Source organism: Diceros bicornis, chromosome 38, assembly GCF_020826845.1.
Source record: "Diceros bicornis minor isolate mBicDic1 chromosome 38, mDicBic1.mat.cur, whole genome shotgun sequence".
NCBI lineage: Eukaryota > Metazoa > Chordata > Mammalia > Perissodactyla > Rhinocerotidae > Diceros > Diceros bicornis.
This window is the reverse complement of record NC_080777.1, coordinates 20049839-20071929: the sequence shown is the minus strand read 5'-3', so window position 1 is coordinate 20071929 and position 22091 is coordinate 20049839. Positions and strand designations below refer to the sequence as shown.

Genomic DNA, 22091 nt, shown 5'->3' with positions numbered 1-22091 from the left:
GTTTTTGTTTCACCTTTTTATTTTCCCTTTTCTTTTGTCACACAGAGTGACTCTGTGATAAGTTTTTCAGGTTCATCGATATTTGTGCTGCTTGATCCATTTCCTTTTCAGTGTCAATAATGATGTAATAATGAAAGCCTCTAAAGATGTTTTTAGCTATTTTTATATTTACCAATGTACTATCTTTCTTTATCATCACAGATACATACTTTATTATCCCCTTTCTTCTCTTTTAACCAAATACAACATTTGCTCAGTTTTAACTTCTTGTAGTTCTGGATGTTTCAATTTTCTATCTTTTAGTAGTTTTCTTCCCTGGATCCGACTCAATTGTTCTTCCTCTAGTAGGTATGTTAAAACTTTTTGATTAAATATAGGTCGTCTATTTACTTTACATATTAATTAAGTAGCACATCTGATTTGTTCTTTTTGTTGCAATTAATCTTTCTTTCCAGATATTTCCATTATTTGGATAGATTTTTTTCAAATGTAAGTGTTCTGAATTAGCAGGTACTCTAGCAACCTGTTTTTTTTAAACCAAGTTTTGAGGAGGACACATCATTTTTTTTAAAGAATCAGATTATATTCATGAATTTATTTTTTCTACATGCCTATTTTTCATTATAAGCAGTTCCAGTAAAGTGATCAGACGTAATATTCCCTTGCAGAAATCATAATCTTTTTCTTGCGATGGGATATTTCCTTTTGTATTCAGCGATGTTAACCTTTTATTCTGGAATCTAAGCTCCCTTGTGGATTTAAAGGACCTTATCCCTCTCTGGAATCCTTCTTATGCATTAGCGTTATATCGGCAACCTTCAGCTTAGTCGTTGTTTAATAGAACAGATTTTCCCATCAGCTTCCCAATTTCATCCTTCACCTCCCTCAACACTGCTGGATGATCCCCGCTAAGAATCTATTTCCTTTCTCATCATTTGTGTTTCTCCCTCTGAAGCTTTTATTCTCTGTACTTGGAGCCTGGAGTTGACTAGACTATATCAACTGTAAAATCAATTGATCATAAACCTCTTTAACCATTCAGTTCCTACAATTCTACCACCCTTGTCTAAGAAATGTGAGTTAGTCCTAAACGTGCTTTAGCTTCTTCTACCAAGTGGATATTTACATTCTCTGTTTCTTGGATGATTGTGTAGTTAGGACAATAAAGGATTAATCTGTAGTCAGCACTTTGCTTCTATTATATTTATTTTAATTTATATTAACATTTCTCACATTCCTCCCCATTTGATTGCTAAACTCCTCCTAACCTTTCCCTCCCCTTCTCTTTCTACATTTTTATCTCTATCTCTTTCCCTTATCATACACTCCCTATGGTACCCCCACCCCCCCACACACAGTCTCTCTCTCTCTCTCTCTCTCACACACACAAACACACACACACACACATGTCATATATTGCTATCAAAGTGCACCTTTCACCCAAAATTGCTTTTAATCTACAAAGAAGTTAAGGGCACTAGTTTTGGTGTCAAACCCCCTGGATTCAAACTCTTGTTAGGTATACAGACTTGGAGAAATAATTTGTACCAAAGTTCTCGTTTACCAAAAGGAGATAAGAAGAGCATAGACCTCACTGTGCAATAGTTTAAACCACATAATCACTTTAAAAACAAGTCTAATTGGACTATCATTTCAAATTTCTCATTGACGTAAAGTTATTTGCCAGTCAAAATTTTAAATTATCATTAAAATGAAAATTTTGCTTTTTGCCTGTCAAACTTGTAACTTACTGCCTGTTAATGGGTAAAAAAATTACATTTTAATGTTTTTAAAGGAAAACTAGTGAAGGTATATATTATGTATTTATTTCTCCCCTGGCAAGATGGGAATTGAGTTTGTATAAATCACTGTCCTTCCCTTGCCTTATGGCTGACACAGATATGAAAGATTGAAGATCCTCTTATAACTGAAATACCAGGACTTCTCTCCCCAATGTGTGTTAACTAACAGGTTATCAGCACCACTACCATACATTTCACTGCACTCACAAAGTAGCATTTTTCTCAACATTCAAATATATTTATATTTGAACATATATATATATGTTTTAGTTATTAGTGAGAGTAGGTTGTTACCTAGTCATTAGTGATTCTCAGTTTAAAGCAAGTACTCAACATCTAACTTCCCCCAGTCACTTGAACACTCGAAGAGCATAATTGAGAAATGCATTCTTCCATTGAGCTTGGTTTTCTGTGAACTTTAGCCAGAGGATACGCTCACAAGTCAGAAACCTCATTGCTTGTCTTACATAGATGGTTATTTTAGCTAACAGGAGAACTGTGGGGGTTCAGAATTTGCCATGCCAAAATGTGTCTCTTTGGCTTGATTATTTTTAAGAACAAAAGACTCAGGAAGAAACGTTGACCTTCCCTCTATAACTGCCTAAAATAATTTAAGATAGGAGGCCTATTCTAGGAAGGAGCTATCACCATAGACAACTATAGTGTAATATGAACTAGGTGTGGTAGACAGGGAGGAACCTAACAAGGCCCATTTCATCAAAGTCCTCCCCATGTCCCATTGTCTCTGCAAGGCATGGCCAACATTTGTTTACCAGACATTTTCTTTTCCATCTTCATGTGAATTGCCTTCCTCCCCTTTGAAGTCCCAAACCACTACCCCCAACATCCTACTTTGTCTTTAGCTGAAGATGGTATTTAAGGCGGTGGCTTCCACCATTTTGGAAAGTTACTCAGTTTTCCTGGGTTTCTCCCACGTATACATGTTATTAAATTTGTTTGATTTTCTTCTGTTATTCTGTCTCATGTCAGTTTAATTCATAGGCCAGCCAGAAGAATGCAGAAGGGTAGAGGAATATTTCTTCATCCCCTATGGCTAACATTTACTCATCTTTTGATTCAGTATGTATTTATTGAGTGACTCCTATGGGTCATGTATCTGAGACTTAAGAATACATGGTCATAAAAAGAAGACTATTACATGTCTATGTGGAGACTATTGTATAATGGAAGTGGCAGACATTAATCAAATAGTTACACTATTAAATATATTAAGTGCTGGGAAGGGAAAGAATACTCTGTCATGAGTACATATAACAAGAGGACTTGAATTAGTTGGAGACAGGGTTGATGGGGCAGATAAGAGAGCAGTTTCCCTGTGTGTTATTGGTATCTTTGAAATTGATATATAGTAGGTGATAGTTAACAGATTTATTTTATATAAATCTCAAGCATAGAAGACCATAAGACTAAGTGCCCGTTAGATATGTTTCAACTTGTAATCCGTAGATTCTGATGGTAATATCCAGAGAAAGGTGACATTAGTTTACGTTTCATAAGCTTTTTGTGTGTAAAATGGCATTCTGACAACTTAAGCTGATTCAAACTGAAAGGTTATAATTTGGGGAGTGAGTAATTTATACCTTGCAAAATTAAGATTATACATTTTTCTGAAAATTTATTTTGTCATAAAACACCATATCAAGGCTTCCTACCACAAGTACATGAGAAAGACATAAAATTACTAGCAAGTTGAAATAAATTATGTGTATCTTAAAACTTATGACCTACTACAATATGTTTTTATTTCCCTTAACTATGTGGGAAAAATCATAACATTTTAAGAAGACTTTTCTTTAAGATGTTTTAAAGCTTATTTTGGGAAAAACATATTCTACTAAATTGAGTTACTATTTAAACTAATTTTTTTTTTTTTTTTTTGTGAGGAGGACCAGCCCTGAGCTAACATCCAATGCCAATCCTCCTCTTTTTTTGCTGAGGAAGACTGGCCCTGGGCTAACATCCATGCCCATCTTCCTCCACTTTATATGGGACGCCGCCACAGCATGGTTTAACAAGCGGTGCGTCGGTGCACCCCCGGGATCCGAACCGGCGAACCCCGGGCCGCCACAGCGGAACGTGTGCACTTAACCGCTTGCGCCACCGGGCCGGCCCCGTAAAACTAATTTTTATTATGAAAAATTTTCATAAAAAGATTGACAACATGCAACTGTCTCTAAAAGTGTAATTGTTCTAAAAAAAAAAAAGATCCTTGCTCTTTTCTTTTTACCTCATGATACTTGAAATGAAGTAATATATGAAGTTGTAATTTATTGCAAGTTCAGATATTTTATTGGTTAGCTACATTGCCCTAATCTGTAATTTATGAATGTTTGATCCAATGTTTAAGGTAGAGGTTGTACCATCATAAAGACATTTCAATGAAATTATTGCTTAAACATTTAAAGAAATTATCAAAAAGCATGTTAATTTTTCATTAGCATAACTATTCTTTTCACATTTATCCTTATTCATAAGCATTTAACTTATTAGTCTGCACCTGGACCCATAGGAGCAATTTGCAGATTCTTTGAGTTTGGTTTTATTTATAAATCATTTTGTTAGTTTTACTTATTAATTCCATTAAAGTTTATTACCTTGATCAACATTTGTATATTTAAAAAATTGATATCCTGGGACAAAAATCTGTAACATCACAAAGGTACCATATCAATATTTATGAAGAGATAAACGTTTCCTGCACCATTTTAGTCATGTTAACAAATTTTACTTCTTCAAAAACTCTACAGAGTCAGTATTATTAGACGTATGTTCATAGATGAAATGACTTTATATCAGTGAGGTTAAGAACTTGCAAAAATTCATAGAGCTTTGAATTTTGTGAATTAACCTGGTGAGGATGGAATTTAAAACTTCAGATGACTCCTAAATCCATTTTCTTTCGAAAAACTAACACTGCCTCCCTAAAATATTTAAATTCATATATGAAGTGCAAATATTTTCCACTTATTAACCAAGATGAATAATTACTTTTTAAGTTATACATGTAAAAAAGAGACATTCCTGTTTGTTTATTTCTTTTTTCAAAGAGAATCAGAGTAGATATTTTATTTTAGCTCAGTTATTTAGTTCAGTTGTCTATACTGAACAATACTTAACAAATCTGTATAATTATGTAAATGTGATTGATGAATAATTGTGATAAGTTATAACAGATGTTAAACTATACTTCCAAAATTTAGAAAGAAAAGCTTTTACTTGTTACAGATTTCTTTCTCTCTTCAACTTATAAAGTCATTTATTGACAACACGTATGTATATTTTTCACATCAAAACTGTTTGCTAACATATGTTCAAAGGAGTGGTTTAATTTCAACATGGATAATAAATTATTCTATTATATATGTCTGCGTGGATACAAACATGTGGTACCGTTATATTCCTGTTAAATGAATTACTTTTGGGAATAATAGCAATGACTATGATAATTGAATTCTGCAGTATTTCCCTTAAAATTTAAATAAAATTCTATCTATTAAACTACAGAAAATGATTTAAAGCTATATAAGATAAAATTAAATAATTTTCAGTCATTTCATTTCCCTAAAAACTTAACATATTTTAATAATTAGAAATATACATTACTAGCCACAAACCAGACCATTCTTTAAAGAATTCTCTGTAACCCCACCTCCATCTTGTTTGATCCAATGATACAGTGAAGAGGTTTCAGCTGCAATGAATTCTTGTGGCTCTACTGGGAGGGGCAATGTTTTGTTGCAATCATGCTAATTTGTCTTCTCTAATCTATTGGGAGTTTGACAGCTCATTCAAAATACAACAGTTGTTAACGGTGCTTCTCAAAAATCCTGCAGGTAAACATTTTACATAAGTCATATTTATGATTGTGGTTTGCTTCCAGTATTTTATTTGCATAGATTCACTCTGCTAAATTCCTAACTTCATCCAAAACTACCTCCCAAGCTTTAAAAATCCCACTACTGTTAAATTAAAAAAAACTGTATTGGTGTATCAAAGGGCAGGAGGGCAAAAGAGAGTGGATTCTCTATTCTGCCAACTGCTTAGCATTCAGCTGTTTTAAAAACACTAGCTTCAGAGCTACAGTCATCCAGGCCATTAGGAACATTTCCCTTTTACTGGCCAAATGGAAAAGATCATCATTTGTGAGATGTGGAAGCTATATGGAAAGAACGTTAAAAGAGCCAATTTTATATGTAACAGCTACACATAATAGAATTACTGGCAACTCGTATTGATTATTAGCGGCATTTCTTAAGATTAGTATGATTTTACAGATGTAATTAGAAGGTTATTGCTGCTAACGATTGGCAAGTCAATTTATGATTCTTATGCTAGATTTGTTCACAGTAGATGAATGCTTGGGTAATATATTTTGTTTTAATATTCTGTTGTGTCTGTAAATCTTAATGAATATTGATAGAATTAAAATTATAAGCCAACAAATGTAGTATTGTGAAAAGTAATGTAGTAATAGCCTTCAGGGCTTAGACAAGCAACTTTATTTAGTGTAAATTAGCAAAGATAAGTCTTTTCAGCAAGGGCATGATCTGATTTTGTCAATATTTTTTATGCTGCTTTTCCTTTCGTATTGAGTCCAAAATATCTAATATCAACTGTGGCAGATTCTATATTTTTCAGAAACCAAATGTACATGTGTAATTTTAAAGAAATCATGGTAGCTAATATATTTTAAATACACTGAGTACATTTATGTATTTACATAGAATTAAAATACTAATAAGAAAGGTCAATGGCAATGTAGCAATGATGTAACCATTATTTAAATGGAATTTGTTGATGTCATTCTTGTTTTCCAACCTTTTTATGAGATGGGTAGGGTTAAAATTATCATAAATATTGTTGTAGAAAAGTAAACATTACATGGACACACATAATAGTAGATACGTGCAAGTCAGAATTTTTAGCAGGCAAACATACAACTCTAATCAACTAATAGAGGCTCCTTGGAGCCAACAAAAATATTTTCAAAGTAATGTTCTCGCTGAACTGATTATAGTCCATTTGTGTGTTCTACAGAATAGTGGTGCTTCTAAAGAGGCTGAGTTACATTCAGCTGTAAGTATTGTGCCTATTTCACTTAAAGACTTCAAAGGTTATGACGGGAAGATATTTACCTGCTGTGAAGGCCTCGGGTAGAATGCAGCATTTAGTTGGACACAACAATGTTCTTATTTAATATAACATGATGCATCTGGATGGAATCCTTAGATGCCTTTAGGTAAAATGCTCTCATTATGATAATCATACCCGACAGCATGTTTTCAATTCAGACTCCTTTCTTTGTTTTTCCAAAATGTAATGAATGATGGTCTAGTTGCAACTGAGGTGAATCTTATCTTCAGGAAGCAAAACACTGCATCCATAAGTTTCCAATTTATGTACAAGCATTAGTTCCTTATTCCCTCTCAAGTTACCCCAACGTCAAAATATTCTACATCAGTCATGATTTACTAGATTATGTTGTTAGAAAGTAGGCAAATAAACCACTAATAACCCCATAATCTTGGCAGCTTTATATGACAACATTTATTTTTAGTTCATGCACTTGTTCATCCCAGTAAGCTGCAGGGGTAGGGTTGGGGGATGGGGATTCTAATCATCGATGTTGGTCAAGGTCTGAGGCTGATGGACCAGGCTAACCAGACACACTCACACTTTATTGGTCAAAGAAAGCCACACAGCCACATTGACTTTAAGGGACACCAATAAACGCAATCTTCTCCTGTGCCCAGGAAAAAGAGGCACAGAGTATATGTGTTCCTATCTGATGTCTACTACTCACAGCGAGCTACTTAACTGTCCAGAAACGACTTCCTTGACTTCAAGTGACCTTATCACCACTTCTCAGGATGATTTCAGTACTTTCTAGGATCCAGGTTTTCACCAGAAATTTATAGAGATCATAACAGTGATCATGTATCATTACAATACAAACCGAACGAGGTGAGTGGAAATGAGGGATTTCAGATCTCAGATCAACATTGATGTTTTCTACACAAATTACACTTTTGGGATACACACAATAGAAAGTATAATATTTTACATCATTCCTTACTTGAAAATACGAAAACAAAAACTAGGAGAAGAATTGTAGATAAAGTTCTTGAAATCAAGAAAACAATTTGCTGTAGTTACTGACAATACTGAGTTTTTTAATTAGTTAATTAATTTGGTTAGTTAGTCGATTGGTTAATTAGTTTTAGTTTTAGTCTTAGTTTGGTGATACTCCCAAAGAGTTTGTCCTTTACTTTGGTTGTTGCGTGACAGAGAGAATAAGTTAATCGGATGGGATGGCAAAGTGTTTTGTTCAACTGAAATGTTAGAAGGTGAATTGAGGCCATAAACTTAATCGAGGTTAACAGACAGGTAATAAAAAGCACCTGATGGCTGAAGAGCGCTCTCCGGAAGGTTGTCCAGAGTCTCAGGCTCTTCAGAGCCTTACAAGGTGTGTGAGTCTAAGGGAAGAGAAAACGTATTCAAAGCGAGTTAGGTTAATAACATTTATATCAAAGGTAGTGATAAATTTGAGCAGCAGAGTTGTGCTAAATAAGGTACTACTGCATGCTTGTATTTTTGCAAAAATAAAATATGTTAAAGCCTTTGAGTTGCAATTTATTCATTCACATTTTATCTCATAGTATAATCTTTGAGCCCTTGAGGTTAGAGGTTTTCTTACATTCATCTGTATTGCTAGCAAGATTTCCGCTAATAATAGACAATAAATAGTAAAGCATTAATACATTTTCTTGTTGAATTAGTGTTATAAGCTGATTGCAGAAAATAACATAAATTTGTCATAGCTCTTTCATATTAAGAGAAACCAATTAAAGAAAGTTGTAAATGCTTCAGGTCAGAATAGATCATAGGTTTGTATTTGTATATTTACTAGTTGTTAAAAAAGATAAAGAAGGCTTGAGTTGCACTCTTCTAATATGTATTTACCCTCAGTCATCTAGCAAGAAATACTCAACAATTTAGAAACAGTTTATATGGGATGTAAAATATCACCATTGAATCAATCTTCTTGGTTATTTAAAGTCTAATTAATTCACTTAGCAGTTCACATCTTTCTTTGTTTTTTTTTGTTTTTTTTTGTTTTTGGTAAGGAAGATTGGCCCTGAGCTAACATCCATGCCAATCTTCTATTTTGTGTGTGGGTCACTGCCACAGCATGGCTGACGAGTAGTGTAGGTCCACACCCAGGATCCAAACCTGAAAACACAAGCTGCGGAAGCAGAGCACACTGAACTTAACCCCTATGCCACTGGGCTGGCCCCAGCAGTTTAAATCTTAATCTATGAATATATACTTACAAGTTTATAAATTTAGCACTTTAAACCATTGAGCAAGATACACCATAACTTTAGGTTCAAGTTATGTTACTCTCCCTCGATAAAATTATAAACTTTTTTCAGCAAATAAAAGTAAATGTTTGAGGGTAAGCCTGTAAGTTTTGGAATTAATGAACAAATATTATTTAGATCATGGTTTAATAAATAACTTCTTAGAAGCATTATATTATTATATGCCTTGTGATATATTACAAAATACTAAAATATTTTATTTTAAATGCTCTCCTTCACAATTTTCAATATATATTTACATATATTGTATATTTATTACATATATGTAAATATATATATAGGACACACACATGCACAAATAAATTCAGGTAAATATCTTATAGAAGGAAAAGATGTGACAAAAAATTGTTGATATCAATCCAGGTTTGGAAAGATAACAAAGACATTCTTACACTCTTCTGAGGAAACATGTATTAATAAATACAGTATAATCCCTCTAAAAGCCCTAACTTACTGAAAAGAGAACGCTTGGAGTAAATTTTAAAGGCAATATACCACATAATCTAATCAGTGGTTTTCTTCAAAGTGTGATCCCCAGAATAGCATCATTAGCATTGCTTGTTAAAAATGCAAACCCTTGACCCCACCCAAGACCTGACAAATCAGAAACTCTGGGGTGGAGTTTCCCCACCTATTCTAAAAGGTGCTGAAGTTTGAGACCCATTGGTAGAACAATACTATTTAAAACCGTTTTGATCAGCTGATTTATAAAGGAGATAGCAAGAGTTTCTCAAGAAGGAAACCATGGGTTGACTTATTTTCAGGTCAAAGTCCTCCCTAGATTCCTTAGCGAATCTTATCTTATAATTAGCTTCCAGAAGACTGCATGGATTGTTTGGCTGCCAAATGTCTGCCCTACAAGCAAACTATTCATAGTTAGAGATTCTTTTTCAGGTACATGCCTCTTTGTCCTGAAAGTATTTACTATTCTTTATTATTCTGTGTAAATCTTTTCTCTGCTTCTCTGCATCTAGCAACATTTTTTCCCTTCAGAGATTGCCGAAATATCAAATATTGCCTCTCCAGAATTATCCTCTCTGGTCACTTAAAATAAAATAGGGCCACACTGCCCACAGCGCTATGGGCACTTGCAGCAGGCTGTCTGAGGTAGCCCTCGCCACTTATCACAGTCTGAAATTTTTTTTTCTTTCTTGTTTTTTTGTTTCCGAGGAAGATTAGCCTTGAGCTAACATCTGTGCCAATCTTCCTCTATTTTGTAGGTGGGTCACTGCCACAGCGTGGCTGGCAAGTGGTATAGGTCCTCGCCCGGGATCCGAACCCATGAACCTCGGGCTGCTGAAGTGCAGCATGCTGAATTTAACCACTACACCAGAGGCCCACCCCAATACAGTTTGAAATGTTTTTTTTTATTTTTTTATTTTTTATTGTGGTAACATTGGTCTACAATATTGTATAAATTTCAGGTGTACATCATTATACTTCTATTTCTGCATGGATTACATCATGTTCTCATGTTCACCACCCAAATACTAATTACAATCCATCACCACACACATGTGCCTAATTATCCCTTGAAATTTTTTTAATTTAGTTTAATGACTCTAGTTGTTTTATTTATTTTTTAAACTTTATTTATTTTTTAAACTTTCTCTAGAATGTGAACTCCATTTGGACATGGACAATATGGGCATGGCTCACAGATGTATCCTTCTCAAGTACTGTTTGTGGTGCACAGTAGGCGATTTTCTGAGACAAAAATACAAATAAATATGGCATATATTTATATAATATTTAACCATTTTATTTGCTAAATAGTGATTGAGTTAAATAACACATCTAGGAGTATTAAGCCTGGAGGGAATTTTTCCCTGTGGAACGTATTTGAGATTTTTTTCAGACCACGCCACAAAAATATCTGTGTACTTGATATCAGTTGATCGAGTTCACTATAGTTCTTTTCTAAGGCTTTATTAACTCAATATAAAGGTACAAATCTTTTTTTAAATATATAAATCTTTTATAACCATATCTGTCATTTCTCTAATTTGGCCAAATCTACCTTAAAAGTCATTTTGCATCTTAAGAAACTGCTAATCAAGTTGAATTTGAGTTTCAAAATATGTTGTAAACAATAATTATTGCAAAAATAACAGTTTCTCTTTTGATCATGTTTTTTAAATTCCTCTACACGTTCATAATATCCTTGAGGTTTTACAAGTTTCCACTTGAAAGTGAATAGAGAAAGAAATCATTAGACTGATGAAAATAAACTTGTTCTCTTTTTTTCAATTTCCCTTAGAAAATGACAAAATATTACTTTAGGTTTTCTTTTTTTACATAACTCTACATTCATATTCTGTGCATAATGAAATCATTTTTTATGAGTAAATCTTTCCTTGGGGAAAAAAAATTAGTGAAGCTCTCTACTTGAAGTGGCTTATTTTTCCCCTACATGACTTGGTTTTAGAATATTCACTCCAGTTAAATCAATTATAAATATTGCTTCTTCTATTCATAGCACATGACATATTATTACAAGCAAGAGCTCTTATAATGTAGTGACCCCAGCTATTGAACTTCTCAAATGAAAACATTCAGGTAGATTATGTATTTATGAATAAAAATAAATTTGCTTTTCAGGGAATTTGGCCGCTGGAAGGTAAATAACCTGGCAGTTGAGAGAAGAAATTTCCTTGGCTCCCCTCTTCCGCTTGCCCCTGAATTCTTCCGCAACATAAGACTTTTGGGACGTCGACCTACCCTTCAGCAAATCACAGAAAACCTTATCAAGAAATATGGGACTCATTTCTTGCTATCTGCTACTCTGGGAGGTACGACTCTTTGAAAATATTTGTGCCTGTGTCAGCTTGTGCATAAAAATGTATAAATCAATGAAATGTGTCAATTAATCCAGATAGCTGAAGTATGAATAATTCTAGAATTCATTCATTAACTTATTCAACATGTTTATTGAGTTATTACCAAATGCCTAGTATGGTGTTTACAATGTTGAAGTAGATGAGTATCACTTAGTTTCTACCTGAAAGCAATTTACAATCTAATAGCATATGTTAAATATAGGCATACTTATTATTGTATAATGCATGGTGATGTGCCAAATTTTGTTTAAAAAAATGATTAATAAACAGTCAAGTCACAGGTGAGAGTCATCACTTCTGGTTATAGAGAGCAGGAAAGGTTTCCTGGAGTAAATATTGCAGATCTTAAAATTACATTTTTTAGCACTATTTTAGTTATTTCTGATTGTGATTGATAGATGATATGGAAAGAGTGATAGATATTAATCATGACACATAATGTGAAAGTAGAGATTAAAAATAATTTGACTTCTTAATCAATTTTTAATTTGTAAAAATTACGAAAGCTATGGTAGAACATCATTAAATATGTATTTTATCATGGTGATGTATATTCAGCAATTTGACACTTAAATGATATTTTGGGAGATAGTGTATAATAGAAAATATATGACATTTTCCTAAAATTTAAAAATATCCCAGAATTCCATATATTTAATTTTGTGTAGGACTTGAAATAATGTCCACCCATTTCATTTAAAAATAGATGTCACTGTTTCCTATAATGAAGAGCATTGAATAAAATTGGATAGGAAGGTCATAAAAACACTGAGTCCCTGCTCCCTTGTCAGTCTCTCAATGGGTTTACTGAAGACAGGCAGGTTGATTCACACCAATGGTGAGCTAGCGTGCAAGACCCCCTGCTCTGCATTTTCCCAGTCTTAGAAGATGAATCTTTTCTTTCCTTTACCTGCCAGTCTGATCTGTCAGCAAGTTATGTCAGTTCTTATTCCTCCAGAATATATCCCATATCAAATTCTTTCCTGACTTCCCTAGACAAAGTCACCGTCGTCTTTCTCCTAGAATACTCCTCAAGTCCATCCTCCACACAGATCTTTTTAAAACTTAAATCAGGTCAAATCATCCCCTTTTTTAATTAAAACCTGTAAGTAGACGCTTAAAATAAAATCCAAATGTCTTGCTGTGGTTTATAAGGCACTGCATGAATGATATGACACTGGCTTTTATCTCAGACCTCATCTTTTCTCTCTCTCCGTCATGCTCTATTTTTCAGCCAAATGACATTCACATTTTTCTGCTCAAATATTACTTTCTCAGAGAGTCCTTTCCTGACCATTCTACCAGCAATAATGCCCAGTTGGCCACCAATATTCTCTACTATTTCATGATATTCCTTTGCATTCTTCATAGTATTTATTATTGGATGAAAATAATTTATTTACTTGTTTCCTGGTTTATTATCTGTCATTCCTTCATATTTTCTTGAAAACAGGGAACTTGCCTGTATTTGTCACCACTCTACTCCCTTAGTTATAAAAGCACAGGGCACATAATAGATTCTCATTAAATATCTGTTAAATGAATAAGTATAACTACACTTTGCTAGGAGGCTGAGGTTCTCCAGTTCACTAAATAAATGTCAAGATTATGATATATACCGAAGAAAATTGAGATCCAATTCAGAAAGAAGACAATGAAAGAAGCAAATCCAAAGAGCCAAAATGGGCCAGTTAAACAAATAAAGATTCAAAATTGGAGGGAATCAGGACACCAGCAAGAGCAGGTGAGCAAGACACGGAGAGGCTGAAAAGTAGTAGATTCTCGGGCTCACTGAGGAAGCACAAGTCGACCATGTAACCCTAAGAAATTACAGGTGGGAGATGCAGGTGGTTCGAGCAGACAGAAAAGACTAGCCATGAATACACACTCTCTCTCCATTACCTTCCTCCACAAATGAATAATACTAAAATAATAAGATGAAGAGTTGAGAAAACCTGGTGTTGAATCCTGACTTCCCCCATCCCCTTTTTTTTTTTACTAACTTTAAAAACTTAGACTTTAAAACTGAAAGTAACTTCTCTGATTTTCAGGGGGTTTTTTTGTAGAAAGCGGGAGAGTCACACCTGTGTGACAGAGTAATGGCAAAATTAGTGTAAATGTGGGAAAACATTCTCGGCACAGTGTATGGTGTAATTTAAACATGCGATGCATTTGTGTTACTGCTATTGTTATTACAGTAGTGTGGATAGCAAAAGAATTACAAAATATCCCAATAATTGTGAAAGCTGATTTTGTGAAAGCGGTGTCTATTGGGCTTGGTTATGGCAATGATTATTAATGCAATAAATCTGAAGTAAAAGTGAAAATTAAATTATTTCTATAACTTTAAAAAAAGTTCAGTGGTCTTGAACACATATTAGGCTTCATTACCATTGTGTCATCAATGTGGAGTACCCAGAAGAATTTCAGAACATAAAATATATTCTCCGAATAAGAAAGGAAGGGACAGAGGGAAGGCAGAAGAGATCGAAAAGTACAGATGACTCTCACAGACATTTTTGTTCCTTAGTAGCACAATTATAATGACTTCTTGATTTGTTTTGTTGTTTTGGCATTACGGATGCCACACTTTGGCCTGAAGATTAGTATGTGTTTTGTTTGTGTTGTGTGTGTTTTTATAAACCATGTTTGTGGAATTAGAGAACTTCTCCAGGTTGATTATTCAGTGATGGCAATATGCTCTCTCAAAATTTCTTTACTTCAGTTATTTAAAAGTCTTGTTCAAGCATTTTCTTAAATGGAGGAGGAAGTGGAATCTCCACCCTCACTTGCCTTCTAATCTCTGAGTATTCCTTGGATTTCGTGTTTCTGGCATTTTCTATTGAAATTCTTTTTCTTTTCTAAATGTTACTTATATTTTTCTTCAGGAATCTTTGTGGGTGACGTTAATAATTTAGCTAAAATGCATGAAATTGTTTAAGTAGCTTAAGGACATAACCTATTTGCAATTAAAATGTCTAGCAGGTTGATATCAGGCAATTTTTAAATTATTACTGTTGTAACTACACTAAACCTTTTTTGTTGCTGTAAGTACATTTTAGCTTCATATGTTTTACCTGATTGAACATGAAATTATATTTATTTTTTAAGAACCTGAGACTGGGAGTTTTTAACTCAAGCTAGTTTTCTGTCTCCTTAATTGACCAAGACTAAGGAACAACACTAATACCTACACACTAAGGATGTCATGTATATAAGCAAATATTTTAAAAACAAAAAACAGTTATTTTATAACTAGATGCTTCCTAAGTAACTGGATATTCAACTAAATTTAAGCATTTTTTTAAAAGTTGAGTATAAAATACTCACTACCAGTAAAAAAGTGATGAAAAGGAAATAAATGAAAAATGTCTTTTTTTCCCAAGAGTTATTTAGTACATCATAGTATTGAGTTAGACATGAAACTTTGGATGGCATATTTGAAGCCCTTAATGGAATATTTTATGATAGATAAAGCCAGTGATTGAGTTATCTTCCTATAGGGAAAAATAAATTATAAAAAACCTTCTTCAATCTATATCATTTTCTCCATTTATTTCCTCTTATAGCCTCCAGACTATTTATCAGTATAGTAATTTAGCTTGCTTCTATTTTGGATAATGATATCTAAACTCCATAATCATTTAAATATCTAAAATAAGCTACTCACTTTAAAGAATCAGTCTTGAAAAAGATTATACTCCTGGGATATATTGATTTCTAGCTATGGAATATATTTCATGACAGTTTTTATAATATATTTCATTATAATACAATATATGACAAATACTGAAATAAAAGTGTATCTGTGTACTGCATATAGAAATACAAAAAACTAAATGAATAGGAAAAAAAGAAAAAAACCTTATTAAAATTGTTGGGCTTACTGCAGAGAGGGAGAATGTCAACTGCAAAGCACCAGATCTGGGTTCTGGATCAGTTGAAAAGGACCAAGACAGATGGATACCAAAAAATTCATTTAAACATTTATAAAAATGTTATAAGACAATATGCATAGTAATTTTAGATATGACCTGATCCTTATCTTCAGAATTGCACAGACTTGTCCAACCGGTCATAGTCACATCCCCGAGCCACCCACAGTCACAGGATCCTTCCTTTGTGTGGCTCCTGTGTGAAGCTTGGCTCTCTAAACCCTAAGGCAGTGAAGAGTTGACCAAAGTGTGTGCTCTGTCCTGACAAGCACATCCTAAACCAGAAGAGGAGGAGGCGGGGTTACTCAGGCCGTCTCTTTCCTACACCCGCCTGTCTATTAACTCACTGCACCTCTGTGGGCAGAGTCAGGAAAGCAGAGACAGTGAGGATTGTTCAGGCAAAAATACCTTCCTGTGAAGAAGACTGCAGGAAAAAGTATTTTTTTCTGATAGAGATATTTTTAAAAATTGGGCCAAAATTTATTCTAGGAGCAAATAGGTAATACATTAAAATTTGTTAATTTACAACTTTAAAAAATATTTTTCATTCTGAGTAACATAAAAACAAGTCCAGTTGGACTACTGGTTTTGAATGCACAGAGTTTTCAAAGCCATAAATAAATTTTTAGCAGAAATAGTTACAATTATTTTTATTTGTGGGTCCTGTTCGAAATTTTTTTCTGAAAGTGCTTCTTATGAGAATATATCTTGTGGTTACCATATTGCTCAACTTAAGTATTTCATCAGATATTTAATTTTGTTTAAATATAGAAAATATTTTCTTCATTGGTAGAATGATGTCCAGCATAGTATTAATTTACTGGAATAGTTATTTAAAATAATGAATACTACCTCAATGACCACACTGTGTATAAGTAACCATGCCTGCAAAGTTGTTTATTGAGCTTGAAAGTTTCACCATATATTGTTTGTGTGTGTATCTCTTTCAAGGAAAGAACAGAGGTCAGAAGTCAAGCAGTAAGATACAATATTAATAGAATATCAATTAGATTTTTTTCTTTTTCTTGCATCCCCATAAGTATAAGAAATCCAAATATCCTCATTTAATTTCAGAAATACTCAGTTCTCACTTGCCTCTATGTGAATTACATTCTGTATGAAGTATCCACAAAGAGTTTTTAATTTTGTCATATACCACCTTCTTTCAAAATCGATTAACAGCTGTCTTTCTCATTTTCACTTGGTCTCTTCTTAGGAAGTGTAAGTTCCTTTTATTTTAGTTTAACTGTAACATAATTAAAGAGGCACATCTGCCAAAAAAGAAGTAATTTATTTCCTAAGCAAATATGAATACTTATTGAAAATGCATGGAACTATTTCTTCTAGTAGATTGCATATTCTGTTTTAAGAAAAATAACTGAAAAAAAGGAAAAGAGAGATTTTCTGAAGCTTCGTCTCCTAGGGAATCATTAAAATAATGACACTGAAGGGGAAAAAAAGACCGGTATTTAAAACTAAATATTTACTCATACTACTCAAGATTAGTTATATCGGTTCTTCTCTCTCTGTCTCTCTGTCTCTCTTTCTCTTTCACTCTCTCATCTCTGTCTCTAGCTCTCATGTTTCTCTGGTAAAGAAAATGAAAAATTTGAAATTAAAACAATGTTGTTAATTAACTTTTAATGGTTTATGAAGCAATTATCTACTAAAATGATTTTCAACCATTTATGTAAATAATAATAAAAATAACAAAGAAGAAAATGAGATTAAAATTGCTATGTCAGCTGATCTTAATAATGACATTCCTGGCAATGAAGTCAAAAGATAAATGTTAAGTTTTTGAATTTTATAAATTTGATTAGATTTTTTTCTTATTTTTTAAATAGCACATTGATAAGGTAGATACATCACCTGTCCATTTGTTTGACAAATATGTACTGAGTTACCTATAACAGTGCAAAGACCCAAGACCTTCCTTAAAGGAAGACACAGGTCACTGATAAAGACAGACGTTTTAATTGGTAATAAATTTTACTATGGTTTAAAGCCTCATTACTCGAGTATGGTCCATGGTCAGACAGCCTCAGTATCACCTTGGAGCTTGCTAGAAATGCAGAATCTCAGATTCCATATCAGATTAATGAATTAGAATCTACATGTTAACAAGATCTCCAGCTGATTTATATGTACATTAAGTTTTCACAGCACTGTTTAGAGTATCTATATAAATTTAGAGTGCTCTTAACTATTCCTGAAATCTCACTTCTGAGAATTAATCTTAGCAAAGTAATAGCAGGAGTATGTAACCATACATAAAAGATATATTCATTACAGCATTGTTTGTAAACAGCTCCAAATTAGAAGTGACTGAATTGTATTTCACTCAGGGTAGATTCCGTTCCATCTCACCTTGAAACGATTTATTTCCAGTTTCTCTGTCATTTCATGTCATTGTTCTATAGAGACTGTTATGGTATCTGGGCAATTTTGTTTAGAAATTTTTCAGACTTTTTGGGGGAGTAATAACCATAAGGTCAGCTGCTTTCCTTTGGAGTATTTTGCAAAACATTTTACATTTCTTTGTCAAAGCTGTGTAACGCTAGCTATTTCCTTCCCATAATATCTTTCAGATGCCAATCGGTGTTAAACCGACATGTCTGGTTTTTGGCTCTGCTTCTTGTCAGAAGCCTATTTTTCTAAGATTTTTTTTTCCCTTATGTCCATTTGTTTCTAAAACATAGTCTTTTTTCTACAACACCATATTAATGGAAAGACAGATATCATCAGGATGTGTATTTTTTAACATGTTAAACTAAGGAAGGATGACCATCAGTAGGGAGAACAAAATAAACACTATGAAAACTGAAATATCATTTCAAAGGAGAGCAACGACCAAAATATTGTAAGACTTTAGCACAAGGAATAATGTGATCTCTCACTACCCAAAATAGGATAACATTTTTGAGCAAAAGGATACATCAAAAGTAAAACCTACAAACAATTACATTTAAGCTGTGTTTGCAATGGTTCTTCCTGTGAGAAGGATTTCTACACAAACAGCAGCTCTTTCTAAGTAAAAGTTACACAAAAGCAAGACAGGCATTCACAATAAAATCATCAAGGGTAAGGAAGTTAAGCGACTAGGAAGACATCTGCCATCAATGCACATTTTTTCTGGGTGGAATGGTGTACATTATAGGTCCCTAGACTAACCCAAGGGCAGTAGCAGTGATGAAATAAAATAAAAAACAGCTAACCTGTAAGAGTTAGCGTCATTGCAGTAAGAAAAAAAATCTCAGTGGGTTATCACTATAATGGTTGTGTCTCCCCATTATTATATGTTTTAACTGTGGATTCCCTATGATTCTGCTCTGGGTGTCTCCTCATTCCTAGGCATCGAGCTGAAGAAAGCTCTCTTTGGAACATGCTGTCTTCTCTGCAGAGAGAAAAAGCAAAAAACAGGTGTACTTTTGTGGTGCCTCTCAAAACCTGGATGAGATAATGGTGTATCTGGCTCACATGTATTCCCCTGATCTAAGCACTTTATCTTTTCTAATACCAGGTTAAAGGGAATCGTTCACAACCTGCTCATACTTCTTCTCTACAATGTACCGTTAATCCATGTATGCTTGTTTGCACCCATGATGGTGCAGCAAATAATTGCAAAAAATAATACAATCTGCCACATCATCACTATTGATTTATCCCTAGGATTCTTTCTTTTATTCATTCTCTTATCCATTGTTTTTGTTCTTACTTTTTGAGAGCATTACCTGTATCCTCGATAACTGTGTACCTACATGAGAATGCAAAATGAGAAAATCCAAGTGAAAAGGTAATAGCATGAAAGTTTTTTAACTTCTATTCTTGATAGATACAACATAGATGATTTGAAAATCAGGACAGGAAAACACATAATTGTGAGGTCCACGGCATATCAATTGAACCTAATCCCTTCCTATGAACCAATCCTAGGATAACACTGAAGTCATGATTTTGTTTGTTTGTTTTATTGTCCTCTGTTTCTCATTCTCCATGAAAGCATCCTTCAATATGTGCTTTTACTGTCCATAAACTACCATAGTATTTTCATTGTAAAAGACACAGCTGCATGATATCTATGGCAAATAATCACGTCTTTTTATACCCACAGTCATTAATCCTTTTTAACTTTTTGTAACAGACTCAGAATGTTGACTCGTTTTCAAAATCACATTTAGTTTTTACAAAATGTGTAGATGTCCTTTAGAACTCATGTCATGCTTATAAACTGCAGCTGGCTTAAAAAATATGAATAAAAGTGACATTTGAACACAAATTTTTTAGTTGATTGAATAATATCTCAGTTTTCAAATCTGAATATTGGGTGTTATTTATGTCGAATTCTGATGAACTCATAATGGAATACTTGAGAGAGATTTGCCGTCGAAGTTGAGAAGGCATTTTTCTTTCTTAAGACTGACTGTAAAAGTCTCAAAAAAAGTAAAGACCATAAACATCACAAAAGCATGGTAGCTGTGTATAATTTTAAAAAATACGTCCTTTAGAAGAAAGAAATAAGCTTACTTTCCATGTAGATTGAGTTAGATCTTAGATATTCAATGAGCCATGATTTACAAAGCTTGAAATTTAGCATAAGCTGGGCAGCTTCCATCACATAGTTGTCTGGTCTGTTGTAAGTAAGAGTTTAAAACAAAATAAAAGAACAATGATGGTGACTTAAACTGCAGATTTAAACTGCCTTCCATGCTTCATTGTAGGGAAAGCATTTGCATACATGGATTAATATGCCCTCAGAGAGAAGAATCATGAGCAATTAATGAATGGATTCTCTCTACCGATTATTGGAAAGGATAACCAACTACTATCTTTAATAACCCCATATATCTTGATTACAAGATCCACTAGAAAACAATTTTGACTAAGTCCAGGTTCCTGTGGTGAAATTTAATATCTATGAAATGCTAACTTATGAAAATTTAAAACCTCCTCATTTACTGTTGGGCCCTAGTAAAAAAAGAAAAGAGAGAGAACCAACATCTATTGTACTATAATATGTGTTCTGCCAGGCTCTATAGAGAAATTATATTGTTTAATCTTCTCAAACAGTTGAGAGTAGGATGTTGCCTCCGTTTTAGAGATGGGAATGCTGAGGATGTGTGTAACTTGACCAAAGGCCACAGTCATCAAGCAGAGGGACTATGGGCTGTCAGGATCTGCCCTCACATACACCTGACTCCAAAACTCACATTTTCCTCTCCTTCTTGATATCATATTTCCTTCAAATTAAAAAAAAAAAAAGAAGAAACAGTAAAATTAATAGTAAAGGTGTATTAAGATTTACAAAATTTTTTCATTTGATTTTCCTTGTTGTTTATAACATATATTTATTCTCCGAGTAGAAGAAAGAAATACATTTACCTCCTTACAAACCATTTACCTTACAAACACATGTGTACTCTGTAAAACAAAGGAAATATTTTTTAAATCTCCAGTAGCTAAAGAACGAAAGCTCCTCTTGTTCACGATGGTGATTATGAGCCATCATTTCCCTATGTTCATCTTTGATTGCTTAAACATATATTAATGCTTGTTTTATTTTTCATCTTGTTACAAAGGACTGCTCTGAGATAGTAATCCCTTGTTATGTGTCATTTTCTGGTTGTATCATGGAACAGTCTAACATTTACAAAATATTCTTAAATTAGTTTTAATTTTCTTTTTAAAATAAGAATATGCTACTCCTCCCTTTTTGGGTGAGGTATGACACAATTGAGGTCCTATTAAGAAATTAATGATGTGGAATATTTCACCTGAAGAGTGAATGCATATAGAGGGATATAGTACTTAGAGGACTATTTTGGGAGATGTATACTCTCTGTATGTGGATGCAAACTGTAGGACTAGGGTTAATGAATTTGTAAAGAAATAGAAAGACAGCTTTCTGTTCATCACAAATAAGACAAAATAGCTAAAATTACTAGAAATGTTCAGATATGGAGTGAGTTGCTTTATGCAGTTCTAAGGAACGGTGCTGAGTGAAAGAGAATCATAGCATGCTAACAACTTTTGAAGTCTTACTGTATTCTAGTCATATTCTAAACCTTTTACAGGTATTATCTGTTTCATGCTTGTAGCTGCTCTTTG

General features: G+C 33.5%; 1 protein-coding gene across 1 annotated transcript in view; it reads left to right on the top strand.

The window, feature by feature from the left end:
* Positions 1-22091, top strand: part of BRINP3 (BMP/retinoic acid inducible neural specific 3) — a 387516-nt gene that overhangs the window by 183274 nt on the left and 182151 nt on the right. Inside the window, exon 3 of the mRNA XM_058533704.1 lies at positions 11810-12000. Coding sequence (XP_058389687.1) covers positions 11810-12000 — 191 coding nt within the window. The remainder of the gene's footprint in view (positions 1-11809; positions 12001-22091) is intronic.